This window comes from Parus major, chromosome 5, assembly GCF_001522545.3.
Source record: "Parus major isolate Abel chromosome 5, Parus_major1.1, whole genome shotgun sequence".
In the NCBI taxonomy this organism is placed as follows: domain Eukaryota; kingdom Metazoa; phylum Chordata; class Aves; order Passeriformes; family Paridae; genus Parus; species Parus major.
The window spans coordinates 45,766,839-45,789,637 of NC_031774.1; the positions used below are offsets into that span (position 1 = coordinate 45,766,839).

General features: G+C 39.2%; 1 protein-coding gene across 2 annotated transcripts in view; it reads right to left on the bottom strand.

Moving 5' to 3' along the window:
- CCDC88C (coiled-coil domain containing 88C) overlaps nucleotides 1-22,799 on the bottom strand; it is an 86,787-nt gene that overhangs the window by 19,195 nt on the left and 44,793 nt on the right. For both annotated transcript variants that reach the window (XM_015631183.2, XM_015631181.3), the window contains 10 exons: nucleotides 17,290-17,436; nucleotides 14,756-14,900; nucleotides 11,929-12,110; nucleotides 8,732-8,869; nucleotides 6,222-7,292; nucleotides 3,904-4,031; nucleotides 2,806-2,947; nucleotides 1,985-2,173; nucleotides 1,442-1,603; nucleotides 62-339 (listed from right to left, as the gene is read on the bottom strand). In XM_015631183.2, coding sequence (XP_015486669.1) covers nucleotides 62-339; nucleotides 1,442-1,603; nucleotides 1,985-2,173; nucleotides 2,806-2,947; nucleotides 3,904-4,031; nucleotides 6,222-7,292; nucleotides 8,732-8,869; nucleotides 11,929-12,110; nucleotides 14,756-14,900; nucleotides 17,290-17,436 — 2,582 coding nt within the window. The remainder of the gene's footprint in view (nucleotides 1-61; nucleotides 340-1,441; nucleotides 1,604-1,984; nucleotides 2,174-2,805; nucleotides 2,948-3,903; nucleotides 4,032-6,221; nucleotides 7,293-8,731; nucleotides 8,870-11,928; nucleotides 12,111-14,755; nucleotides 14,901-17,289; nucleotides 17,437-22,799) is intronic.

The following is a 22,799-nucleotide window of genomic DNA, read 5'->3' on the forward strand; positions in this document are numbered from 1 at the left end:
AGGCTAAAATTGTAACATATGCACATTCTGGCTACAATATACCTCTGAGCAGTGAGCATACCTCTCACGCAGACCTTTGTGCTCCAGATCCAGGGTTTTGTGTAATGTTTTCAGGCAGCTGTGCTGATTTATTAGCCTTTCATACTCCACAGACTGCCGTTCATGCAGTGAAGTAAGGTGTTCATGGTCTTGAAGCAATGAGTCATACTCAGCTTTCAGCTGCTCCTTCTGTTTCAGTAGATTTTCATTCTCACTCTCCTTGGCTGTCTGCTGATTTTGGAGTAAAGCATTCTGGGCCGTCAGCGAAGCACTCTGGGAGCTGAGAGTTGAATTTTCTACCTAGAGTTTCACACGGTAAAAAGTGTTATTTATATCTACTGGTATATACAACAAACATTTTGTAGCAGCTTATATCCATATAAAGCTAGTCATGAATGCCTCCACTGCCTTGTTGACTTAAGACACGTGTGTACAATTTGGCATCATTTTGGAATTACTGCTGGTGGTATGCACCACATAAAGCTGTGCTATCAGTAGTAGGAAAATTTTCACAATAAGCTCCAAAGCGGAGAAACCAATGCTCTACCAGCTCTTGAGCCCAAAGACCAAGATGATATGGAATACTCTCAACTCAACTACGCCTCTGACAATCATCAAATTGACCTTTTATCAACGGTCAAAAGTTATCCCATATTTGTATGCAAGTGATGATACTCAAATTCACCCAATCTCAAAAACATTAACTGCATCACTGTGTATGTGAGCAGTACAAGTCTGGTTTCAGTAGAGAGATGGCACACTGATTTTATATGTTTCTCATATAAGTCAATTATGGATAAGAAATAATTAATGAGAACAAAAAAACCCCATCTCTGAATATGCAAGAGACAAAGCTTGAAAAGTGAAAGTCACGCAAGAAAAATAAAGGTAATCCAATGTTGTTCTTTAAAACTGGCCTCTTTCTCAAAATAAGCTTAATTTTTTGAAAGTGAAGTAATTTTTAAGAGTATCTTTTCCACTGGCAATTTTGACATTTTGTCTGAAAGGTCGAAAATTATGACTGGAACTCTTTGCTTCAATGCCTATGGGGAGCTGACTTGTGTCCTTTTTCCATTTCTGCTGAGCTCTTTCACAGGCATAGCATTAACACAAAAAAGCAAACAGCAAAACTTTTTTTATTTCACAAGTGTCACTTCTGGAATAACACATCTGGATTTTGCTGTATTAGTTTAAATTAGTTCTCTCTAAATAACCACCTTCTTGCTGGAGGTAGATACCAGACAATTTCCCTTCAATTCAGACCTCAAACTAAGCTCCAGCTCCTGGGCCTCATCTTTCCATCAGCCTACCAACACAAACATTTCATTATTAGCTGCCATCTTCTCCACACTACTATAATCAAATCCAACCTCCTGGCACAGAGGCATAAGGATGTCCTGACCTGGAGTTTGGCTGTCTGTGTCTGCAGGGCAGTGTTATGCTCCTGAAGGAAGACATTTTGCTTTTGTAGTGTCAGGATCTGATTGTTGAACGAGACATTCTGTGTTTCCAAATGCTTTAGCTGTTCCTTAAGCAGCTGCTTCTCAGTATGCAGAGCTGCATTCTGAAAGAGAGATGACATTGAAGGGGTGACAGGAAGAAAAGAAACAGCTGTCCTGATCATCTGGAGTCCTATTAAAGATGACAACCAATTAGTGATGATCATTCTGCAACAAAGGCATAAAAAACCCCTCTTCCAAGCATTAAATGAAGGTAGGAGAGATGTTACACACAGGATTAATCTCTGCAAAGATGCAACAAGATGGACACAAGACACATGAAGCACTTAAGTCCCATGCAGTCCTAAGAGACACCCAAGGAATCTGGTAGACTTGAGTGCTCCAGAAAACCTACCAGATTACTTTAAGCTCAAAAATCCAGTTTCCACCAACCAACTCAAGAGCACAAGAGAAGCCTATGAGCTAAGAAGAAATAGAAGTCTTACATTCCTTTCCAGTTCAATGGCCCTGTCCTGCAGTTTAAGCAGCTCTGTGGTAGCCTCTTGGTGCCCTTTTTCCAATTTCTCATTCATTTGCTGGTTGGGAATGAGCTTCTCTGCTGAATTCTTCAGTGACTTCTGAGCATACTGCCCATCCTGCTGGGTCTGCTGAAGTGCATCAAAGTCCTTCTTCACCTACACAGTCAACAAGCAACAACCTTCAGCACCAAGGGAACTGGAATAACGCATTAATAATGATGGGATTTGTCACTCCTCTCTTGCACTGTACAGACTTTAAGAGAGGCAACAACCATTACACTATTTCACAGTAATGACACAGACAGGTGGAAGAATCCACTTGTCTTGGCCTCCAGTCAGGTGCCTTTAGACTCCAGCTCACTGACACCTAACAGGCTATTCTTAGACATGATGTTTCAACTGCAGTCTTCCTCGGCCTGTTTCCACTAAACAAAGCAGAAAAATATAGCCATGCCAACAAAAAAAAAAAAAAAAAAAAAAGGGAAAACAGATCTAAAAAGAGCAATTATCCAAGAAAACCCCTCCTGATGTGCCCCAGCCCAAAATTTTTTTATTAATTTTGTGTCAATATATAGAAAGGGAGAAAAAAAGGCAGTCCAGTGAAAAAAGATTCTTGGGAAGGATGTGTATAGGGAAGGGCAGAGAGAACCCGTTCTTAAAAAATAAAAATAATAAAAAAAATAATAATAAAAAAATAAAAAAAAAAAAATCAAACCTCAAACCAAAAATCCCAAATGTGAATGTGCAGAATTGCAATGTGAAAAATTAAAATTCACTTAAAGTCTTACCATATTTAGATCATTCTGTAACTGCTGGTTCAAGTTCAGGAAGTCTTTCACTTGAGCTTCCAGCACTGCAATCTTTTCCTCTTTCACAGCTAGAGTTGATTTTAGTGCTGATTCAGTTTTGCTTTCTAGAACCTTGTATTTTCTGAAAAATATGAAAATAGCTTTCCAATGTCTCCCATTAGGATATGAGCCAACATCTAAATAGCAGACTTCACCTTCACCCGTTCCCAATCTCACCATGTGTTAAATTATACATGCTTGCTTTTTCAGGAAAATGATTTCTCCTACTGCTGCAGATTGCTACTGATATATTATAGCTGGGGAATTCACTTATGAAAAAGCCAATAATTTTTAGTAGAGGTTAACATCAGCACAGTTCTCCAGAAATACCAAAGAGTTCCATAACTTGAAAGAAAATTAGTTTCTCTCTTTTTCCCATAATTACACTACAGAAAACTCTTCTTAATGGGTCTTTTGTACATTCTTGACAGGGAGGAACATGCACAGTTTAAAGACTCCTACAAGATGGGTATGTTTCTCTAAGTAGGTCTCACCAAGAAGCCAATATACACACAGGTTGTTGGGATTTTCTGTGTTCATTACTTCAGGACTTAAAAAGGAATTCCTTGACATATTTTTTAGATATATTTTAGGCAACATCTATGTTTAAAAAGGAATTCCTTGACATATTTTTTAGATATATTTTAGGCAACATCTATGTTTATGTTAACAGGTATCTGGATGACCAATCACATGAAGTAATGACAGACACTGTTTAATAGACACTATTTTCACTTGTTAAAGAGAACACGGAGGGAAATACACACTGAAATAGATACCCAGCTACTCTGCTGGGGAGTACAGAGGAACTGTAGTAACACTGCTAGCATGGACAGAGAAAGTGGCCTTTCTTCCATCCACCCAAAAAATGTTTTGCAAAACTTACAGTATGCTGCCAAGCTTATCTCAGAAAAACGTGGTTTATGTCTAAAACTGTTACGGGCAATGGCAAGGAGGCAGATGAGAACCCAAAAGAAAGGCAAAGGGCTTCAGTTAGGCTGAGTCAAAAGAATGACTAGAAGAGCCAAGTTTTCTTACGTGTCATCATTGCCATTGTCATCCTCCAGCAGCAGCTCTTTGTTCAATCCCATCTTCTCCAGCTCCTGGCTCAGTTTGTCCAGCTCACTAGACAACTTTTGACTCTTCAGCTTCTCCAGGACCAAATCCTGAAACAGCATTAACATGATTAGTTGCTTTGCAAAGGGTGGTGAGTAATTATCCAGCACTATATATACATTTTTTTAAGAGTACTGAAAAATTCATTGGATAAAATCCTAGCTTCAACTAGGTCAGCTAAAATTCTTCATCAGTGACAGCTGAGTGCAGAATTAAACTGATTGGTTTTATTTATAGGTCACTTGAAATAAATCTGCAGAATGCTTCTTTTGGCCTTTGTCTCACTCTCTGTACTGAACTACTTCTGCCAACACTGGCTTTGTGCCTGCCTGCCAAAGGAGGGAATGTGTGGGCCAGGAGACAACACCCCATCTCTGTGCCACACAGAGATGTGTGCAGGGCAGGGAACACCAGCAGAGGGAGTTCCCACTTCTCAGCTCGGACAAAGAGCCCTGCAAGCACTGGTGAACACAGAGGAGCATCAGGACTTCAGTATGGAAGTCAACTGAGGTATAATGGCTATGATGTTATTACCAAGGAACTTGTTAACAGGATCAATAGTGAATAGCGCACTGAGTTTCTGACATTACAGCCCAAAATTTCAAAAGTGTAACTACATTGTAGCATAAGAGCCAGGACAGCTCCAGATACAAGAGCTTGATCACTTATTCTGGTATCTACTAATGTAGCCTGGTTTCATTTAGGTTTCTTTGGGAAGAAACTAAAGCAGAACCCAGCAATGAAGTTATACAAGAAGACTGGGCAGCACTGTACAAGAAGGTATATTGGCACAATGCTTTGCTGTTATGCCAGTAAAGTGGTTTGTATGAAAATGGCCTGGGGAAACATAGTGCCAGCCTGTATTTCTAAAAAGGACAAATTATTTTTGGTGCACAGCTAGGTGTGAAGATCCCTACCATTCAAAATTCTCTGAAATACAAATGAATCATAGGGATCTAAATTTCTTGTATTTCTACTAAAAGTTTTCTTAAACAACACATGAACAAAAAAGCTACTGAAGAACTTTAAAAATTATTCTGAATATCAAGCAGAAGCAAGAATAAAATTTTATAAAAATACTTTGTTAAACTGTAGGTATTCAGTAGTCCTCTGACATCACAAATTTAGCCAAGAATTCATTTGCATGGCAAGGTAAAAAGCATGTGTTTAAGGCCAGTGCCAGTCGAGTGATCTGTAAAGAGGTGCCTTTAACATCCATGAACTTCCTCTGCAGGATCTATAGAAAGCAACTAAGGAAAAGATGAGCTACTGTATGGGTCTGCACCACTGGAAATCCACAAAAGTCTGAGAATGGAAAGATTATAAAGGAGCCTTCTCAGAAATTACATTGTTTTATTAATTTTTAATGAAAGTTGGATAGAAAAATAACTTGGAACTATGTCAAGTGTTTCTGACGGACTTTATTTCTCCCCCTCAAAATTACACTAACGCTTCAAAAACAGAAATAAAACTAAACCTTGAAGTAAATGATTGCTGACTGTATTAATCTTGCTAAACTTATCTATTTCACTGAGGTACTGCAGCACAATCCTTTTTCCTTTTCATGCTCCTGTACAGGAAATCCTGTTTCTAGCAGGACAACAGCAGCTGGGACAGGCAATGAGAGCAAGTTGCAATAATCTGTATCTGCTCATAGGCCACTTACAAGAGTGTCAGGTTCCAGCACACACATCCTCAGATTGCCAATGTCCTAATGCTCACTGCAGGGAGAGATCACTGCTGCTTGGCATGCTCTCATGCAGCAGGGAAGCATTTGGGCAAAGATGCTGTAAGGTAGCTGTAAAGCAACACCTTGGTGCAGCTGGTTTAGGTTGGTCATTTGGGATGGTTTTGTCTCTTTCAGAACAGGGATGTCAATGTGTCCTCAGCAAATGCTAGAAATTCCTAGACCTGAGACTCTATCTCCCCTGCTGGAGCTGGGTCACAGATAAAGTATCAAAGTCTTTGGTTAACAGGCACCACATAAGAGCAGTTTTAAAATGTTATTCTGCATGAAAAAAAGACATCATTTTGAGACTCTGTATTGTGGATACAATGTGGAATATGGCAAAACTGCACCAAGTGCAGTTCTTGGCATGTTCCACTTTCCAAGGCAACACTTTCCAGGGAGTATTGTTAAGGCTGTGAAAATCTCCTGTGGGCCAGATATATCCCTTTAGTAATTCACTGAGCTGAAAAAAAAATAGCAGCATACAACCCAGTAGAATTATTTTTCTTACCTCTCTCAGTGTAGCTAGTGTTCTCTTATCAATTGTAACTTGCTTTAGGAGATCTTTATTGTCCTTTTCAAACTCCTTCAGTTTACTAGACGAATCTCTGAATCGAGCAATTTCCTTTTCTAGTGTCTTGTTTTCCTTCTCAACAATTGCCAACTTTACTGTACTGTCATCCAAAATAGCATCTTTCAGCTCCACTTGCTGCCAAAGCCGTTTTGTTTCCTTCTCTAGCATTTTTTTGTCTTTTTCTAGCTGAGACATTCCTTGTTCTAGGGCTTTGTTTTCCTTTTCTAACCTCTCTAGCTGTTTGGCAGAAACCTTTAGCTCTTCAAGGTTCCTCAGAAGGACCTGATTTTCACTCTCCATTCCCTGAACTTCTTTTTCTAATTCCTGGATCTTTTTACTGCTGTTCTCCACAATTTGCTGAAGTCTCTGGTTTTCAGAACTGATACTCTGATAGCTTAGCTCCAACCTCTCTGATTTCTTGTTCATTGCTTTTAACATTTCCACATTTTTCCTTAAGTCCTCCTTCTCCCTCTCCAAATCTTTATTTTCTGCTTCTATTTGTGCCATTTTTGTGCTGGTAAATCTCATGGTCTCTACCACTCTTCTAAGCTCCAAATTTTCTTCATCCAATTGCTTGTTGTCCCTTTCCAGATCACCAAGCCGGATGGAAATATTTTGTAATGTGTCCAAGGACTTTCTTAGTTTCCTATTTTCCACTTCCAGATTGCCATTCTCTTGCTCAAGAACTTCCACTTTTTCTGTCACTATTTTCATCACTGCTGCCTTCTTTGTGAGCTGTTCATTCTCCCTCTCCAGCCGGTGGAGCTCTTTTTCCATTTCTTCTACTCTTTCCACTTTTTCTCTAACCTGCTCAAAATCCTTTTGCAATTGTTTCTTCTCAAATTCCAGCTTGCTCAGTTTGCTGCTCGTCTCAGTTACTGTTTCATGAAGGATTTTGTTCTCTTTCTCAATATCTTTCACTCTTGCCTCGCAGCTCACTTGTGATCTTTGTCTCAGAGATAAGACAACTTGATTAAGGTGATCATTCTCTTGTTTAAGGTCCTTTATCTACATAAACAGTTGTGCAAATGTTATTAATTTACCTTACAAGTGTAGTACAAATTAGTACTAAAGCAGAGAGATGACTGTTAACAAAATCATATCCATTTAATCCAAGAAAAATTTCTCAGGAAGTTACTGACTACAACCAAGAACCCAAACTATTGAAAAAAGTTTTTACCTCTGGTAACTCATGATTTTAACAAATTAAAAACTGTGCTACATTCCTGCTACCATCCAAGAAGGCTGGGGCAGAAGGAGAAAGCAGACAGAAGACCTTCAGAGAACACCTTAGCGAAGATGCTTTGTTACAAATAATTTTTAATAGAGGGTATCTTTCTATCTAGGTTTACCTTCATCTTTGGGACCTGAAGACTGAAATTATCTCTGCTAAGGTGCCAGGAACCTCAGAATACTTGAAAATGTAGAGCAGTTACAGATGTCATTAAAGACACTTCCTGTAAGGACAGTACACTCACCCCACTGGTCAAATTTCAGCTCATGCAATTGTAATTTAGACTGCAATTTGCATTTGCTTCTTATACCAGACAACGTCCACACAAATCAAAAGGGGCTATACCTTAAAAGAATCACAAACTGCTCTTTTTTAACATCTGGAAATATTTCTGGTTTTACTTCCTGCCCTGCCTTCAAACCATGTATTAATTCCTACCACAGAGATTCTGTATTTGCTCTACTAAAATGAAAGACTTTGTTGGTAAAGTACAGTTTCCCAGGGAGAAGTCTGGGTAAAAATCCTTTAAGACGGAAAGAACTACACAAATAAGACATTTTGGTATTTAATTTTCACCTCACAAAACATTAGAGTAAATTTTAATGCAGGCTGAGAATAGTCAGACCGGTCTCTAATGATCTATGCCTGTATTTTTTTAATTTGTCAAATTAGTATATATTATACTTGCACAAAACCTGTAATAAGAGTTTTCAGGGATTGCACATGAACTGCAGCACAGTGGTAAAAGCTGAAGGGCAATTAAAATATCAATCCAGAAGGCATAAGTACTTTCTCAGCATCTCTTTTAAATAGAGCAAAAAGGCTGGGTGGCTAAAGAACCTCAACCAAACCAGTCACACCATACAGGTGGTGGAAGACCAATCTTTAGCAACAAAATGGGGAGTTATTTACACATCCTAAAACCAGTTGGTATTCCATTTAGTAAGGTCCATGGGCATTTTTTGCTCAAGAGGGAATGTCTGTTCATATAATAGCCTGAAGATCCCCTTAAGGTAACAAGAGCAGGAATCAGCAGAACATGCTGGGCTTTTACACTGGAAGAAGCTTTTAACCTAGATTTGAACAAGTTCAACCTGCATTTAATAGCTCTCAAATTGTCTTGTCTCCCTGAGAGAACCAGATGCTCTAAATGGCATCACTGAATTACCATCACTGAGCACATGTTGTCATATTACACTTGAGAAGTTCACACCTGTCTGTCTTTGTCGGCTTTTAGAGTCTCCATGACAACCTGTAGCTGCTCTTTATCTTTTATCAGCTCCTCACTCAAAGTTTCCAAATCTTGATTGCTTTGCTTCTCTTTTTCAATTTGATTTTGCAACTTCTCAATCTGTGTGAAGAGAACACACCAAAACACATCAACCACAGCTAGACAAAAGGACTGTTTGCACTTTAAGTCATTTTGAAGACCAGAGAGAAATGAGATGGGGACTATGACTGAAAGATTAAATCCCTCTCTCCTGCAGTTAACAGTCTCAGAGGAGGAAATGGACTTCTTGTTTTTCTCACAGTGCTAAAACTCTTCTTTCATGCCTTTTAAGATCAGAGCATATAAGGCACAGCAGTAAGAAACATTTAGTTCACTGACTGCTGAATGCCCTGTTATGCTCCTGTCCACAGTGATTAAGTTTCTGGTGCTCCCCTTCCTAAGGAACTTGCCTCCTCCTAGCCTCTCCATCACTTACGGTCTTACTCTAGCAGTGAATGCAGACAAAGTTATTAAGACACTTCAGTGAGCAACAACACTAAAAAAGATCAAAACATCAACCTAAAGTAGGAACAGAGGAAAAACACTAAAGTACTGCAGTGACCAAGTTTATGCTCCCACTTCTTGTATTCTTCTCCCCAGCAGGTGACAATACAGTATTTGAAAGATTTGTGAATAAGACTCCAGTCCTACAACAAGCAAAGTTTTCTTATTTATTCATTTTGAAAGTTGTACTTGTAATGCATGAAGAACAGAAAAGCTGTAGCTCTTCAGTACTTAGAACCAAGAGGTTCTGAGAACTATACTCCCCAAGTCAGGAAATAATTACTTTTAAGCTTGCAAAGTACTGTGAGCATCTACAGCTCTGCACAAGTATCAGCTCATTTTTGTTTTGTTATTATCAACTCTGCCAACAGTGAAAATGTCAATGAAAGGGGTATTAAACCTAATTCTTACAAGTGGGAAATAGCTGGAGGCTGGGATCTGCCTATGTCAACATGCCCCTCATTACAGGAAGTGTTTAAACAGGCAGGGGCTGCCCAGATTGGAGATAAGGAGGGCTCAGCAGTCAGAAATGTAACCAAGTGGAGTGGAGGTTCATTGGTCTCAAAGGAGCTGTTCAGAGAAAGCTGTAACAGACTCAGTAGCTCAGCTGATCTTCATCTGCATTTCCCAGAAAATTGGAGGCAAGAAAGACAGTACTGTTTACAGCTCTTTTCAGTAAGTCAGAAAGGCAGAGACAACAGGCAGGATTGGACTGCTACTACTTGAGTGTGCCTGAAAGGAGGATTTTTACTACTAGCTCCTCTGAAAACCTTGAAAGAAAGGAAAAAAAACCCATATGTACACAACTTTTCCTTTATAACATCTCTTGTACTACCTGAATAATCCTCTCTCGGCTACATGATCCCATCAACCACTGGATCAAGCAGATTAACAACATATTCAAACAACAATTTTTGAAAGTGTCAGTGGATGAAATCTCAGCTCAGTTAAATGACTTTAAGGAGACAATATTTTATTCCGAATATCTCAGGAAAGTTACCCAAAAGAAACCCAAAGATACAAAACATTTGAGAAAAATACTTCTTTATCTCTTGTCCGCTGACTTACACGTACTTGACTTTAACACTCCTCCAGAGCTCTTGCATTCTCCCCTGCCCACTGTAGTAAACATTTTGCAACAAATCAGAGACTTTGCCTATTATTTCCCCTGGCACACTTTGCTGTATTCTAATTGAGGGGAATCACAACTGTTGGCACCCATACAGTGCCTTAATAGGAGATGCCCACAGGAATCTGCCTGGGGCAAAGCCAGAGGTTGACCACAGTTGTTCAAGTGACTTAAATTGCTGTACACCACAGGTATCTGCTGAGTGCTTTCTATGCCTCCATCTCCAATTTTAGGCATGTAAATTAGAGCTGGATTGAAATACTTCTACACAACAGGTCATAAATAGAAGTGTGGAAGGAATATTAGAGTGAACTAAATCTTTGCAGCTCTCCTTGTTCACAAAAGAAGGAAAAGCAGCAGAACTGATCTCAACTTAGCAAATGAATCTCTCCAGAATATGGAATGATCCAGTGCTGGATACTGTTCTCCCTGGTAGAGAAATGGGCTTGTTATAATCTAGGAATCCACAAGCAGCATTTCATATCTAGATGTTTTCTCCACTTGTCCTTTAAGGGATTCAGCTAGTTGACAGGCAAGCCAAACAGAACTGAAATAATTTCTGATGGCATCAATGTCTCACACAGGTTACAGCAGTAACAGGAAAAGGAGATATGAGCCTTGTATTCTGGATAATTTATGAACAGAAGGAATGTGAAAAAATCCAACATGAAAATACTTCAGAATAGGAAGCATCCTTTTTTCCCAGCAGCACTTGGCTCAGTTCATTAGAACTGAGGATTCAAGTAACTAGTCAGACAAAAATAAGGCTGGTAGTTGGAGGTGAACTGAGCAGTGTGTTTCACAAGGACAAGCACTGAGCTGGCATTTCAGCTAAACATAATCACAGTTAATAACAGAGTACAACACACATGTACATGTAAGTGTATTTATAAAGTGATGACCTACATGTTTGTTACAAAGCCTGAAAGAACTAATACCTTAGCAGAGAGAGAGACACACTAGAGAATTTATAACAGCCAAGAAGGGAAAAAAAAAAAAAGTAAAAAAAAAAAAAAAAGAAAAAAGAAAAATCAGGTCCAGGACTCCGGACAGCAAGAAAGACATTCAGAAAATACTAACCTGAATTCACCTGTGTAATTTATTTGACTTACGTGTAAAAATTATTAAACTTTCAAAAAACAAAAATAGTTCAATGTGACCTTTCCCAGCAGTGACTCTTGTGAGACAACAAAAAGGGACACAATCAACAGTACAATCTGACAGGGGCAAACAGGCACTGAAAACTAGTTTTTATTTAACTGGAACAGTCACTTTTTCTTATAATGATGCACACAAGCAGGCAGTGAAGTAGAAGGCATTAAATAAAATTCTTAGAATTTAACTGCTTTAGATGCAATTAAATACACAGGGCCAAAATCATGGTCAGTCTTATGGGGATCACGGGTGAACTCCCTGAAAACTCTCATCATTCAGGAATGCTGAACAGCCCTTTGTGCACTGTGTTTAAAAAAACTAAGAGCTCAATTTGTTCCTGTGAGCAAATTACCTTTTTGCTAAGCTGCTGATTTTCCTTTTCCAGTTCCACAAACTTTAGGCTGCTCTCTCTGGAGGTCAAGGAGGCATCTCTCAGCTCTTGGATTGTGTTCTGCAAGCTCTGATTATCCTTCTCTAGCTTCAGTATTCGACTCGAAGCACATTCATTCAACTCGAACACAAAGGACTTTCTGGCTGTTGAAACATGAGAAGCAGAAGGTGGCATTAATCAACTCACAAACATAGATCCACTTGGATGAAGACTATTGCTGTCAGTCTTACAATTTCAGCTGGACTGCTAAGTAAATACTTGGTTAAAAACAGAACTCATTTTCACATATTGATACTTTTAATAAATAGAGTACTATCTGAACAGCCAGCCATCTCAAAAGTTGCTTACTTTCTTAACTCTTCTTAAATTTAGTCATGTTGGGAGCACGTCTACTGTAAATAACAAAATGTATTTTGATACCATCTCATACTTTCATCACAGGAAATAAATTGAGGCAGAAAGTAAACCCCTGCTAAATGTTTGCTAAAACAGCAAGGTAGTGCACTTCCAAGAGCTAGTGAAAACTCAGGTATTGAATCACATTTAGTCATTGAAAAAATTCTTAAAAAAGATCATCCCAGTGCTTATCTTTACAGCTTCTTCAACAAAAGTATGCTGAATCAGAGTATAATTTATTACTAGGCACAGGACACCCATCAAAATGCTGATCTGAGAAGTGTCTGAAGTTGAAATCTCAGAAGTAATAAAATTTATTCAAGTTTTACAACAGAGATGTTATTTTACACAATGCTTGTAGATCAAAAGTGTCACTACCTCTCAGCCTCAAAATACATCACCCAAGTCTCACTGCTCTATTAATCACTCTGCCCAGAATTTGGATAATTACAAGAGCAACCTTCTTGTTCACGTGAAATAATTGCTACCCATCACCTCAAAACCACATTTCATATGAAATTGACTTTAACATTGTGTTTAAATCTAAGAAAATTAATAACTGTTTCTAAATAAACACTACAGCAAACTGAGTATTTTAAGCTGGCAACTTTCCAAAATTGGAAAAATCCTTTTTGTCTCTTTTATGGGGCATCACCTGGAGAGCTTTGGTCAAGTGAAGACTCAAATAGTTAACATTAACTAAACTACTCCAGTTGAGTTTTGTTCTGGAGTCCCCCTAAATTAATTTTAAAAATAAGCATGGGGAAAATTATTTTTAATAAAATATATCAAACGAGCTGGTTAAATCTTCTCTCTGCCACCCTTGCAGACTCAACTTGACATCCAGGAACAAGAGATTTTCCAAAAGAGTTTTGCAGTCTGACTCTATTTGTACAAACAAGCTGCATTCAGAACAGCAACATGGATTGAAATAAAACTTCTTACAGAGAGGTACTGTAAAATCAGAACAGCATGCCCATGAAATAAAAGTCCAAAGTTAAATCATCTTAAAAAAAAAAAAATAATAAAAAATTCCAGCCTCCTTTATGATTTTATTTTCCTACTGAATAGAAGTTTATGGACAGTTGCAGTTCCTCACTCTTTTTCTTTGGTTAATAAAAGAATTTCTGAAGCTCCAGTGCTAAAATTCTAAACATCAGTGCAATGATAAATCACTCAAGCAAATTTTGACAGTTATGTTTGATAGAAATTAGTAAATAAAAGGTAACCAGCATTCTTCCTTCTATTACATGAACAGTGAAAGCAGATCAGGAAGGAACAAAACTTGGTATTTTAAACAGGCCATAGTATTTAGGATTTTTTATATTTTCCTGAAATACTCTTGATCAAAATTTCTAAGTTTTGAGAGAACTGTGTTTTCCCCCCACTAACACAATGAGCAATTATCCTTGGTAACACAGAAGGAATAACAGAGTGACATTCATTTCTCAGGCTAACATAACCTGCTTTGCAAGATTGCTTTTTTAAAAGTAACAATTAACTAGCCATTAATCTTAGTGAAGAGAACTTGGATCCTAGACAGCAATATTTCAGAATTGGTGTCAGCCATACACACAGCTGTTTTAAAAAGCAAAGCTCTTCTAGACACTTTCACTGAAAACATCTGCTTACTGTAATTTATTCCTTTGTCTTCAAGTTCAACTGTTCCTGGTACACAAAGCCAAACATTCAAGTCTTAGCAAAATAAGGTGAATATTCAATAAAAGCTGCATGTTAAATTAGAGAAAATAGCTTATATTTCCCAAGTTCCACTTAGAATAGTTATTTAGGCTGGTATGATATACAGAATAAATGTTAAACACAGAAACCAATGCTAAAACCTGACCAGTGAAGAAAGAATTAGTTATGTTTGTGATAGTTACGGAAATCAAATCAACCACTCAAAGAAAAAAAACATCAGCCAGTTATTTTAACTGCACACATTTTTCAGTATCTAGTAAAAATAAATGACTTCAGCATGCATTACTTCCTGGGACTTAAAGACCAGCTAATTGTCTGTATTAACTGTACTAAAGAATACTAAAGATCACCAACTCCACCCAACCATTCAGTCAGAAATATTCAATGTGACATTTCTGCTGTGTAATTTACAAAGTCTTTTTTTTAATTAATTTTTATTAAAGTGTGATACTTAAAAGTCACGCTCTCAGTGATGAACAAAACAAAAGCAAAACATTTTGATGCTTTCAAAAGAAAGTGAAAGAAAGATGAATACATTTTAGAAGTTCAAAAAAAATCAAGGTCAAAGTCAAGTGTCTGAATGAGGAAAGCTTTCCAATCTTGGATTCAACTTCTGTTCCCATCTCAGTCAACCAATGTATTTATTCTGAAACAGACCACAAACACCACAGCTACCCCAGCTGGTACTCACTATCTGCAAGATCAGTGCTTTTAGACAGTTGTTCTAGTTCCCATCCTAGGTGTGCAGACTCGTTCATGCTCTGTTTCTGTGCAATCTCCAAAACCATGTTCTCCTCCAGCAGCTCTTCAATTCTCTTCTTGTCTGTGTCCCGGTCCTGTGCAAGACACATGTGAATGAAAGCATGTTCAGCTCATTTATAAGATTCTAGGCTGAGCTGCTACAAGCACAATGTATGTTCAAGGTAGAAGAATCTACTTAAGCACTGCGGTTTTATGGTGAAATACATCTTCAGCATTAAATTTTTGCTGTGGGCTACCTATATAAACCCTGAAAGCAAAGCCCAACCGGCCCTGTTCAGCCCCAGCTCTGGTCCATGATACACTTGGAGAGAGGGGGATGGCAGTGAGAACTCACTGGATGATGACAGGGCCACCGCAAGCCTGGACTAGTATGGCAGACTGGCTTCAAGATGTCTCCAGAGCTAAGCTCTTCAAAAGCATGTAGCATCATGCTCTGACACACTGGAGATTCTTCAGATAGAACCTTGAATTCTGCAGAGCTTCAACTCATCACATTGAACTTTGATGTATATGTACAGTCATATGGATCAGCAAGCAACACCTGCCTTGAAAATTGAATTCTGACTCCTGAAAACAGACCTGGAGAATGAATCTATTGCTGCTTCTTGTGACTATTTGAACCACTTGCTTTTGTGGGAGCCGAAACACTGCCTCAGTGGTCCTCAACTTTTCATAACCCAGAAATTCATCAAGTCACTCAGAAAAGCATGCAAAATCTCCAGCAACATTAGAAAACCTGAGCATGTCATGACCTTTATAATATCCTGAATCATAAAATGGTTTGGGATGGGACACTAAAGACTATGCAGTTCTTGCCATGGGAAGGGACACTTCTCACTAGACCACATTGCTCCTTTAAAGCCCTGTCCAACCTGGCCTTGAGCACTTCTAGGGATGAGGCACACACAACTTCTCTGGGAAAGCTCTTTCAGTGCCTCAACACCTCACAGTAAAGAATTCCTTCTTTGTACTATGTAATCTAAACCTACTCTCTTTTAGTTTGAAGCCATTCCCCCATGTCCTATCACCACATGCCCTTGTAAAAAGTCTCTCACCATCTTTCTTTAAGGCTCCCTCCAGGTACTGCAAGGCAGCAATTAGGTCACCCTGGAGACCCCTCTTCTCTGGGCTGGAAATTCCCAATTCTCTCAGCCTTTGCTCACAGGAGAGGTGCCCCATCTGATCAGAGATCAGAGATCCCTCTGATCACTGTGGAGATGTCCCCTGGACTCACTCCAGTAGGTCAATGTCCTTCCTGTGCCGAGGACCCCCGAGCTGGATGCAGCACAGCAGGTGGGGTCTTACCAGAGTAGAGGGGCAGAATCCCTTCCCTCCCCTGCTGCCCACACTGCTTCGGATGCAGCCCAGGACATGTTTGGCTCTCTGGGCTGTGAGTGCACATTGCTGGGTCATGTCCAACCTCTCATCCACCAGCACCCCAAAGTCCTTCTCAGCAGGGCTGCTCTGATCTGTTCATCCCTCAGCCTGTGTTGATACTGGGGGTTGTCCTGACCCAGGTGCAGCCCCTTGCACTTGTTCAACCACATGAGATTCCCATGACCCCACTGCTCAAGTTTGTCCTGGTCCCTCTGGATGGCCATCTCATCCTTCAGGTATGTCAACCACACCACTCTGCTTGGTGTCACCTGCAAATCCAGCTACAGTGCACTTGATCCCTTTGACAATATCATAAATAAAGATATTAAGTAACACGGCCCAGTATGGATCCCTGAGGGACACCCCTTGTCACTGACATAGGTTGAGATGTCATCCCATACAACATCCTCCACATTTTTATTCCAACAGAACCTGTTGAAAACCCTGAATAGATAAACCCAGAAGAATTCAAATTGTGTTGGGATAAGAGGAGCACTGTTATGTAAAATACAAGAGGTAGGAGAGTATTTATTATTTCTAGTGGGTTTATGAAGTCCAATGTTGCTTTTTCTTTGTAGACAATAGTCTCCCACTTACTACCTTTTTTTAATTTATGAAGCAATAAACCATATCTCTGACTTCAAAATCAAGTAATTTTGGAATTTTGTGTCTTTCACAGTGGTAATTGATTCTTAAAGACTGTGTAATTGCTGGGGATTTTGTTTCCAACAAGAAAGACTATTTACTAGAGTAGATTTAATTTCCTACATCTAAGAGATTTCTATTTGAACAGATTTTAGTATCTCTATTAACAAAATGAATGAAAACAGTCTGTATTTTAAAATTGTGATATACCTTCTGCATAAAATAAAACTCAGTCTCATACAAAGAAGCATTGGCAATATTTACACTGTTAACATTATACTATCTCAAGAACTCATGTACAGGAAGTTCAATCTAAAAACTTCTTCAAAAGTACTATTGATTTATTTGCCTGTCTCCACCAATTTCTGTGACTTGATTTTGTAATCTAGGGATAAAAAAAAAAGTTAAAAAAAATAGCATAATGAAAAAGAAAGTGCATACCAGCTCCACATCATGAAGTTTGGATTTCAACTGTAAATTTTCCTTCTCTAATTCATGCAGCTTATCACCACGAGCTCTTGCCATGGTTAGCTGTTCTTCTAGCATGGCCTTTGTTTCAATCAGTACAATGTTGTCCTCTCTTAATTCCTAGGGAAAAGAAGCAACAGTGTTAATTTCTTACTGACTTTTCATAGACCAAATGATTTTCATAAAGTGGCACTGCAAAAAAACAAGAAGGAAATCTAACATGCTTGTTACATACAAAGACTTTTACTTAATATTTTAATGAGAGATGAAACTATGTTTTATTATCTTCGAATTATTATGCAAGTAAATAGAATATTTCTTAGGGTTTTTTCCCTGAATTTTACAAGCTAAACAGAATTTCTTTTGCATTATACAAGGCTAAAACAAGAGATACATACAGAAGAGCAAATGTTCAATTCCAATTCCACTTTTATAATACCAATTCCTTTGCCAATTCATCATAGTCCCTTTTTCTCCCAGCTCCAAAACAGATTATTTACTTTCAAGGGATGGGGAATAGTATCCATTAATACATTCAAGATCCACATTCCTTTTTCAGTACACTCCTGTGTGAATGTCTGTTAATAAAGTTTCTCTCTCTCTCATGAACAGAATTTTAATTCACTTGAACAATAGAAGTTGTTTTCTACTTATCACCTAACACTCCTGCCAATTCCCCACTAAACACATGTGCATGAACTGCACAAGCCACATCGCTTACTCATTAGAGCTTTTGGATCTGGTTTTACTGAGTAGAAGTTTAATTTATTACTTTGCTGTAGCCACAGCATTAGAAACAGGTTAAATATACTGCACTGCAACTGTTCCCTGCAAATAACAAATTAAACTCTCTGCATTCAACTATCTTATTCTGGAAACATGAAATATCCAAAGCATGAAATCTGGCCATGAAATGTTGGTCATGTTTTAAACACATTCATCAAATATGTCTCAGTTTAAGCCATAATACCTCACTGCTAGCTTTTACTTTTGTTGATCATCAGATAAGTCTTGAGTCCAAGGCAAATGTTCTATGGCAGGAATGCATCAGCATTTCAAAGATTAAATGGACACAGTAAGGAATTTTCCCCAGATGAGCTACAATTGGGCAAGAAGCAGATTGATTCTCTACAGAAACTTTGTCATTCTCTGATTTCCTCCCTTCTCTCCCCATCCATTTTGCTCTTCCAATTAAATATGCAAAACCAGAAAAATGTGCAAACAGGACAAAATACTTGACAAGTTTATTCCTGGATAACTGACTTCAAATGTGATGTCTCTGCTGACACAGTGTTCATGTCTGGTCTCTCAGACCACAAACATCCAAACCAAGGAGATTCCTAAAAGATCACCAGGCATGAGCAAATCACTCTCATAGCTTAATCAGCAACTGGCTTCTCATTTTCTGGGGTGGAATCAGCCTTAAGAAGCCTTATATGGCTCATTTATTTAAAAAAACACAATAAAGAATAAAGGACGAAGAAAAAGACAAAGAAGGAAGATAGATGTAAAGAATAAGTTAAGACTGTCTGATGATAGCCACTCTCCCCCTTGCTTTTTGATACTACAGGGGGCCATCATTTAAAAGCCTTTCATAATCATAATTTATTGCAGCTTGACTGTACATGGTATAATATGGAAAGTCTACCTTATGCAGCACCATACTGCCCTTGATCTCTCAGTGGGTCAGCTACCAACTTGCAAATCATGAGAGAAAAAAATTCCCTACTATAGTAGCATTAAAAGGAGAAGTATGTCAGTGTTTATAAAGTGGTTCATCTTCAATTAAAATGTCTGAGTATGCAAGTAACTAAAATAACAATAATACTGAAACACTAGGTTTACACAACCTGCATTTTGGGCCAAGTCTGATCTAACAGGGTCACTTCAAGGTGGGCAGACTTAAAAGGCCAACACTAAACAGATGACAGACCAGAAGTACATGGCATAAAAACTGCTAGGTGTTATGGAATCTGCCAGAATATCTGTAATGAAATAACAATGTGCCAAGAGTTTACTTTGCTAGATCACCACACTCAATCTGGACCACAGCCCTAAGAACTAAAGTGGTGTCTGACCTCAAAGACATGACATCATAACTATCCTTAAAACTGCCTACCAAGCAAGAACTAGTTATTTTAGCGTCTCATCAAGAGTCAAACTGTGTGCCAAGTACATACAAATATGCAGGCTCTGGTACAAACCACACTCCAGTGGGAGCTGCAGTATATGGAAAACTGAAGTACTTTCCATTGAGCACTCAGGATGGGCAGTCATTCCAGTTCAAAGCAGTTCTGATGAAATATTAAATTAATAACCAGGTGGAAATGCCTGCTGTGACGAGGTAGACATTGCTCATTCTCAGATCACCATGATCTGAGGTTGTCTTAATATTGAAAAGTTCATATAATTTAAATAATTAGTCCATGGGAGCTTTGTAGAGGTTACATCTCTAGGCCTGGGAAGCAAAGCTGTCCTAACTAAAACATGTCAGCACTAACATCTCCCAGAAGTTGCTGGAATAACACAACTGACCTAAAAATCTATCTGGCTACAAATCACACTTGTTAGACAGTCAGCAGGTGGTGGTCATGGAGTGGTGCTGATTCTACTGGAATTAAAGTTCATTTGTAATTGAATTAACAAATTCACCAACATTATAAGTTTATTTTAAAATCAGCAACAAAATCAATTGGCTGTGGATTTTTTTAATTTTTTTTTGATTAATATACTGAGTATAACTCAGCTTTTGCAGTTTCTAAAATGAATTACATATTGTGGTTTGATGCCCTATTAACCGTAACTTGAAACAGCTTAAAGAATGTGCACTGTGAATTCAGATGGTTACAACTCGGGGGATAAGTGGAACAATCAGGGCATGTTGCCACTGGGAAACATTTTCAGAAACTAAAGCAGCAATGAGATTGTTTAAATCTGAGAAGAGAATTTGCACATGCATCCAGACCCAGTTCAAACCCTTGCCTTCAGGCAGTTCAGAAGCTGTTGCTACTGAACCATAACACAGTTAACATCTTGTGACAATCAAACATTGAACACTCCTATGACAACATACAAGAGATGCTTTTGCTTTTATTTTTTTTTTAACTGACAAGATATTCCTCCTGTCATCCTGCATAGAAATTTGATTATGGTGAGGAGGAAAACTGAGCAGAGCATAATCCTTGGCCTTAGAAAATAATCTCATCTCTTGGAACAGCAAAAGGTGCAGTGGAGATGAGTCCTGGAAGAGAAGCAGAGAAGCACCTCTGTGGAGGAAGCCCTGCACTGGGCTGCTCCTTCACATTCCCAGCTGTGGTCTTGTTAAGCCACCCCAGCAGGAAGGCTCCAGAGGACATTCATGTTCCTTGTACAATAGTCCAACTAAAACGTCACTCTTGAAAAATTTGTCAAGACATACAGAGAAGGAAAACCCTACACAAGCCCTGAATGTGTTACACTGACATACATATTTGAACCTTTTGCACTCCTGCAATACCAGGAAGGAAAATATTTTAAGGGCTCATTTAATAGCTTTCTGCATTGATGCACAACATTAAATCCTCTTCTTCTCACCTGCCAATCTGGCACTGCTTTATTAACAACCCTGTCAAGACCCTATGAGCCTTAAGGTATCACATGACCACAGAAAAGTGGCTGATGCTGAACACACATTTTCACTACATGCTCTGGATGATTTGTTCACGTCTTAAGGGTTAGAGCTTTGCAAGCTATTGGCAACTGGTAAATGCCATGAAATAAATAATCACTGTACTGTTCAGAGGTAAAAATCTCTACCATGTTACATTCCTGAACAAATCTAAGCAGAGACCATGCTAACCCCAGACATTAATTCTTCTTTCAGTGAGGCAGAGGACTTGAGTCAGATTTGACAGAAAACTGAGGCCCCACAGAAAGCTGGATACTGGCTAGTATGCACAGCCTTTGTGCTACTCTATGACCATAAAAACCCAGAATAGAGCCCTGTGGAATGCTCTGAATGCACCAGCCTGAGACCAATGGAGTTTGCCTGCTGCTCAATGCTGTCAGTCCATGGCTGCACCAAAACTTGATCAATGATGGGAGAGGGAGTGGTGAGAATGTGAAACTCGCTGGCTATTCTAAACCACACCAGCACCCTGCAGACAGCTGTGCAATCCTGTTGCCCATTAGGAAAGCTCAGCTCCTACAATACTGACTTTTTCTAAGGCCACACTATGGCTCCAAATTAGACATGTGCCAGATTGATGGGAAATATTCCTGGTCCCACTACTGTATTTGTGCTGGTTTTGGCTGGGGTAGGCCAAATGGCTGGTATGGGGCTGTGTTTTGGATTTGGCTGAACACAGTGTTGATAAAGCAGAGATGGTTTTATTATTGCTGAGTAGGGTTCACACAGAGCCAAGGCCTTTTCTGCTTTCTGTGCTGCCATGCTGGAGAGGAAGAAGTTGGGGCTGCATGGGAAGCTGGGAGGAGACACAGCCAGAACAGGTGACCCAAACTGACCAAGGGGATATTCCAGACCATATTCATCATGTTCAGTATACAAAGTGGGGAGAAGAAGGAGGAAAGGGAGGACATTTGGAGTGATGGTGTTGCACTCTCCAAGTCACCATTACCTGTGATGGGGCCCTGGCTCTCCTGGAGGTGGCTGAACACCTGCCTGCCCAAGGGAAGCAGTGAATTAACTCCTTGCTGTGCTTTGCTTGTACATGTGGCTTTTGCTTTCCCTATCAAACTGTCTTTATCTCAACCCATGAGTTTTCCAGCTTTTACCTTTTCAATTTGCTCTCTAATCTCACTGGTGGGGAGTGAGTGGCTATGAGGGGCTCGGCTGCTGGCTGGAGTTAAACCCTGACAGTGTGTCAGGGAGCGATACTCATCTCTGACACTCCGTAGTTCCACCAAAAACTGACAAGGTGGGAGAGCAAGGAGAGTTGGAAGAAATTTGAAACTAACTTGAAGGTCTCTTAACCAAATGCTACGTTAAGCAAGATTAGTAGTGCAGGACATGCAAGACAGGAGTGCAGGAAACTGCTGGCTCTGGGACAAGCAAGGAGGTTACCCCCTTGATCTCATATGAAGGGGACACAAAATCTCCTCTCTGAGCTCCAGGTAAATTAACTGAGCAGCAGGTAAAGCTAAGCACCTCCAGTGCACAGTCAGAAAGGGGAATACAAGGATGGCTCACTGATAGCCAGTGTGCCAGGGTAGAGCATGACTGATTTGCCAGCTTGAGGGAGGAAAACAGAGAGAGGAAGAGCTTTGTACTTCCTAACGCAAACTGGGAATTACTGGGAGGCAAGACAGGCTTTTGTAGTTTATTACTACATTTAATAACCATCCATTTTAGTGAACCTATTCATAAGAGGCATAGCTGCCCCCTTAGGTGAAAGAAGAGGAAAAAAAAAAAATCACCTACAAAGTAGAGTTTATAGAGCAGAAAAATAAGGTCTGTGCTCTCAGCCAGAGGCCTGGCAACATCA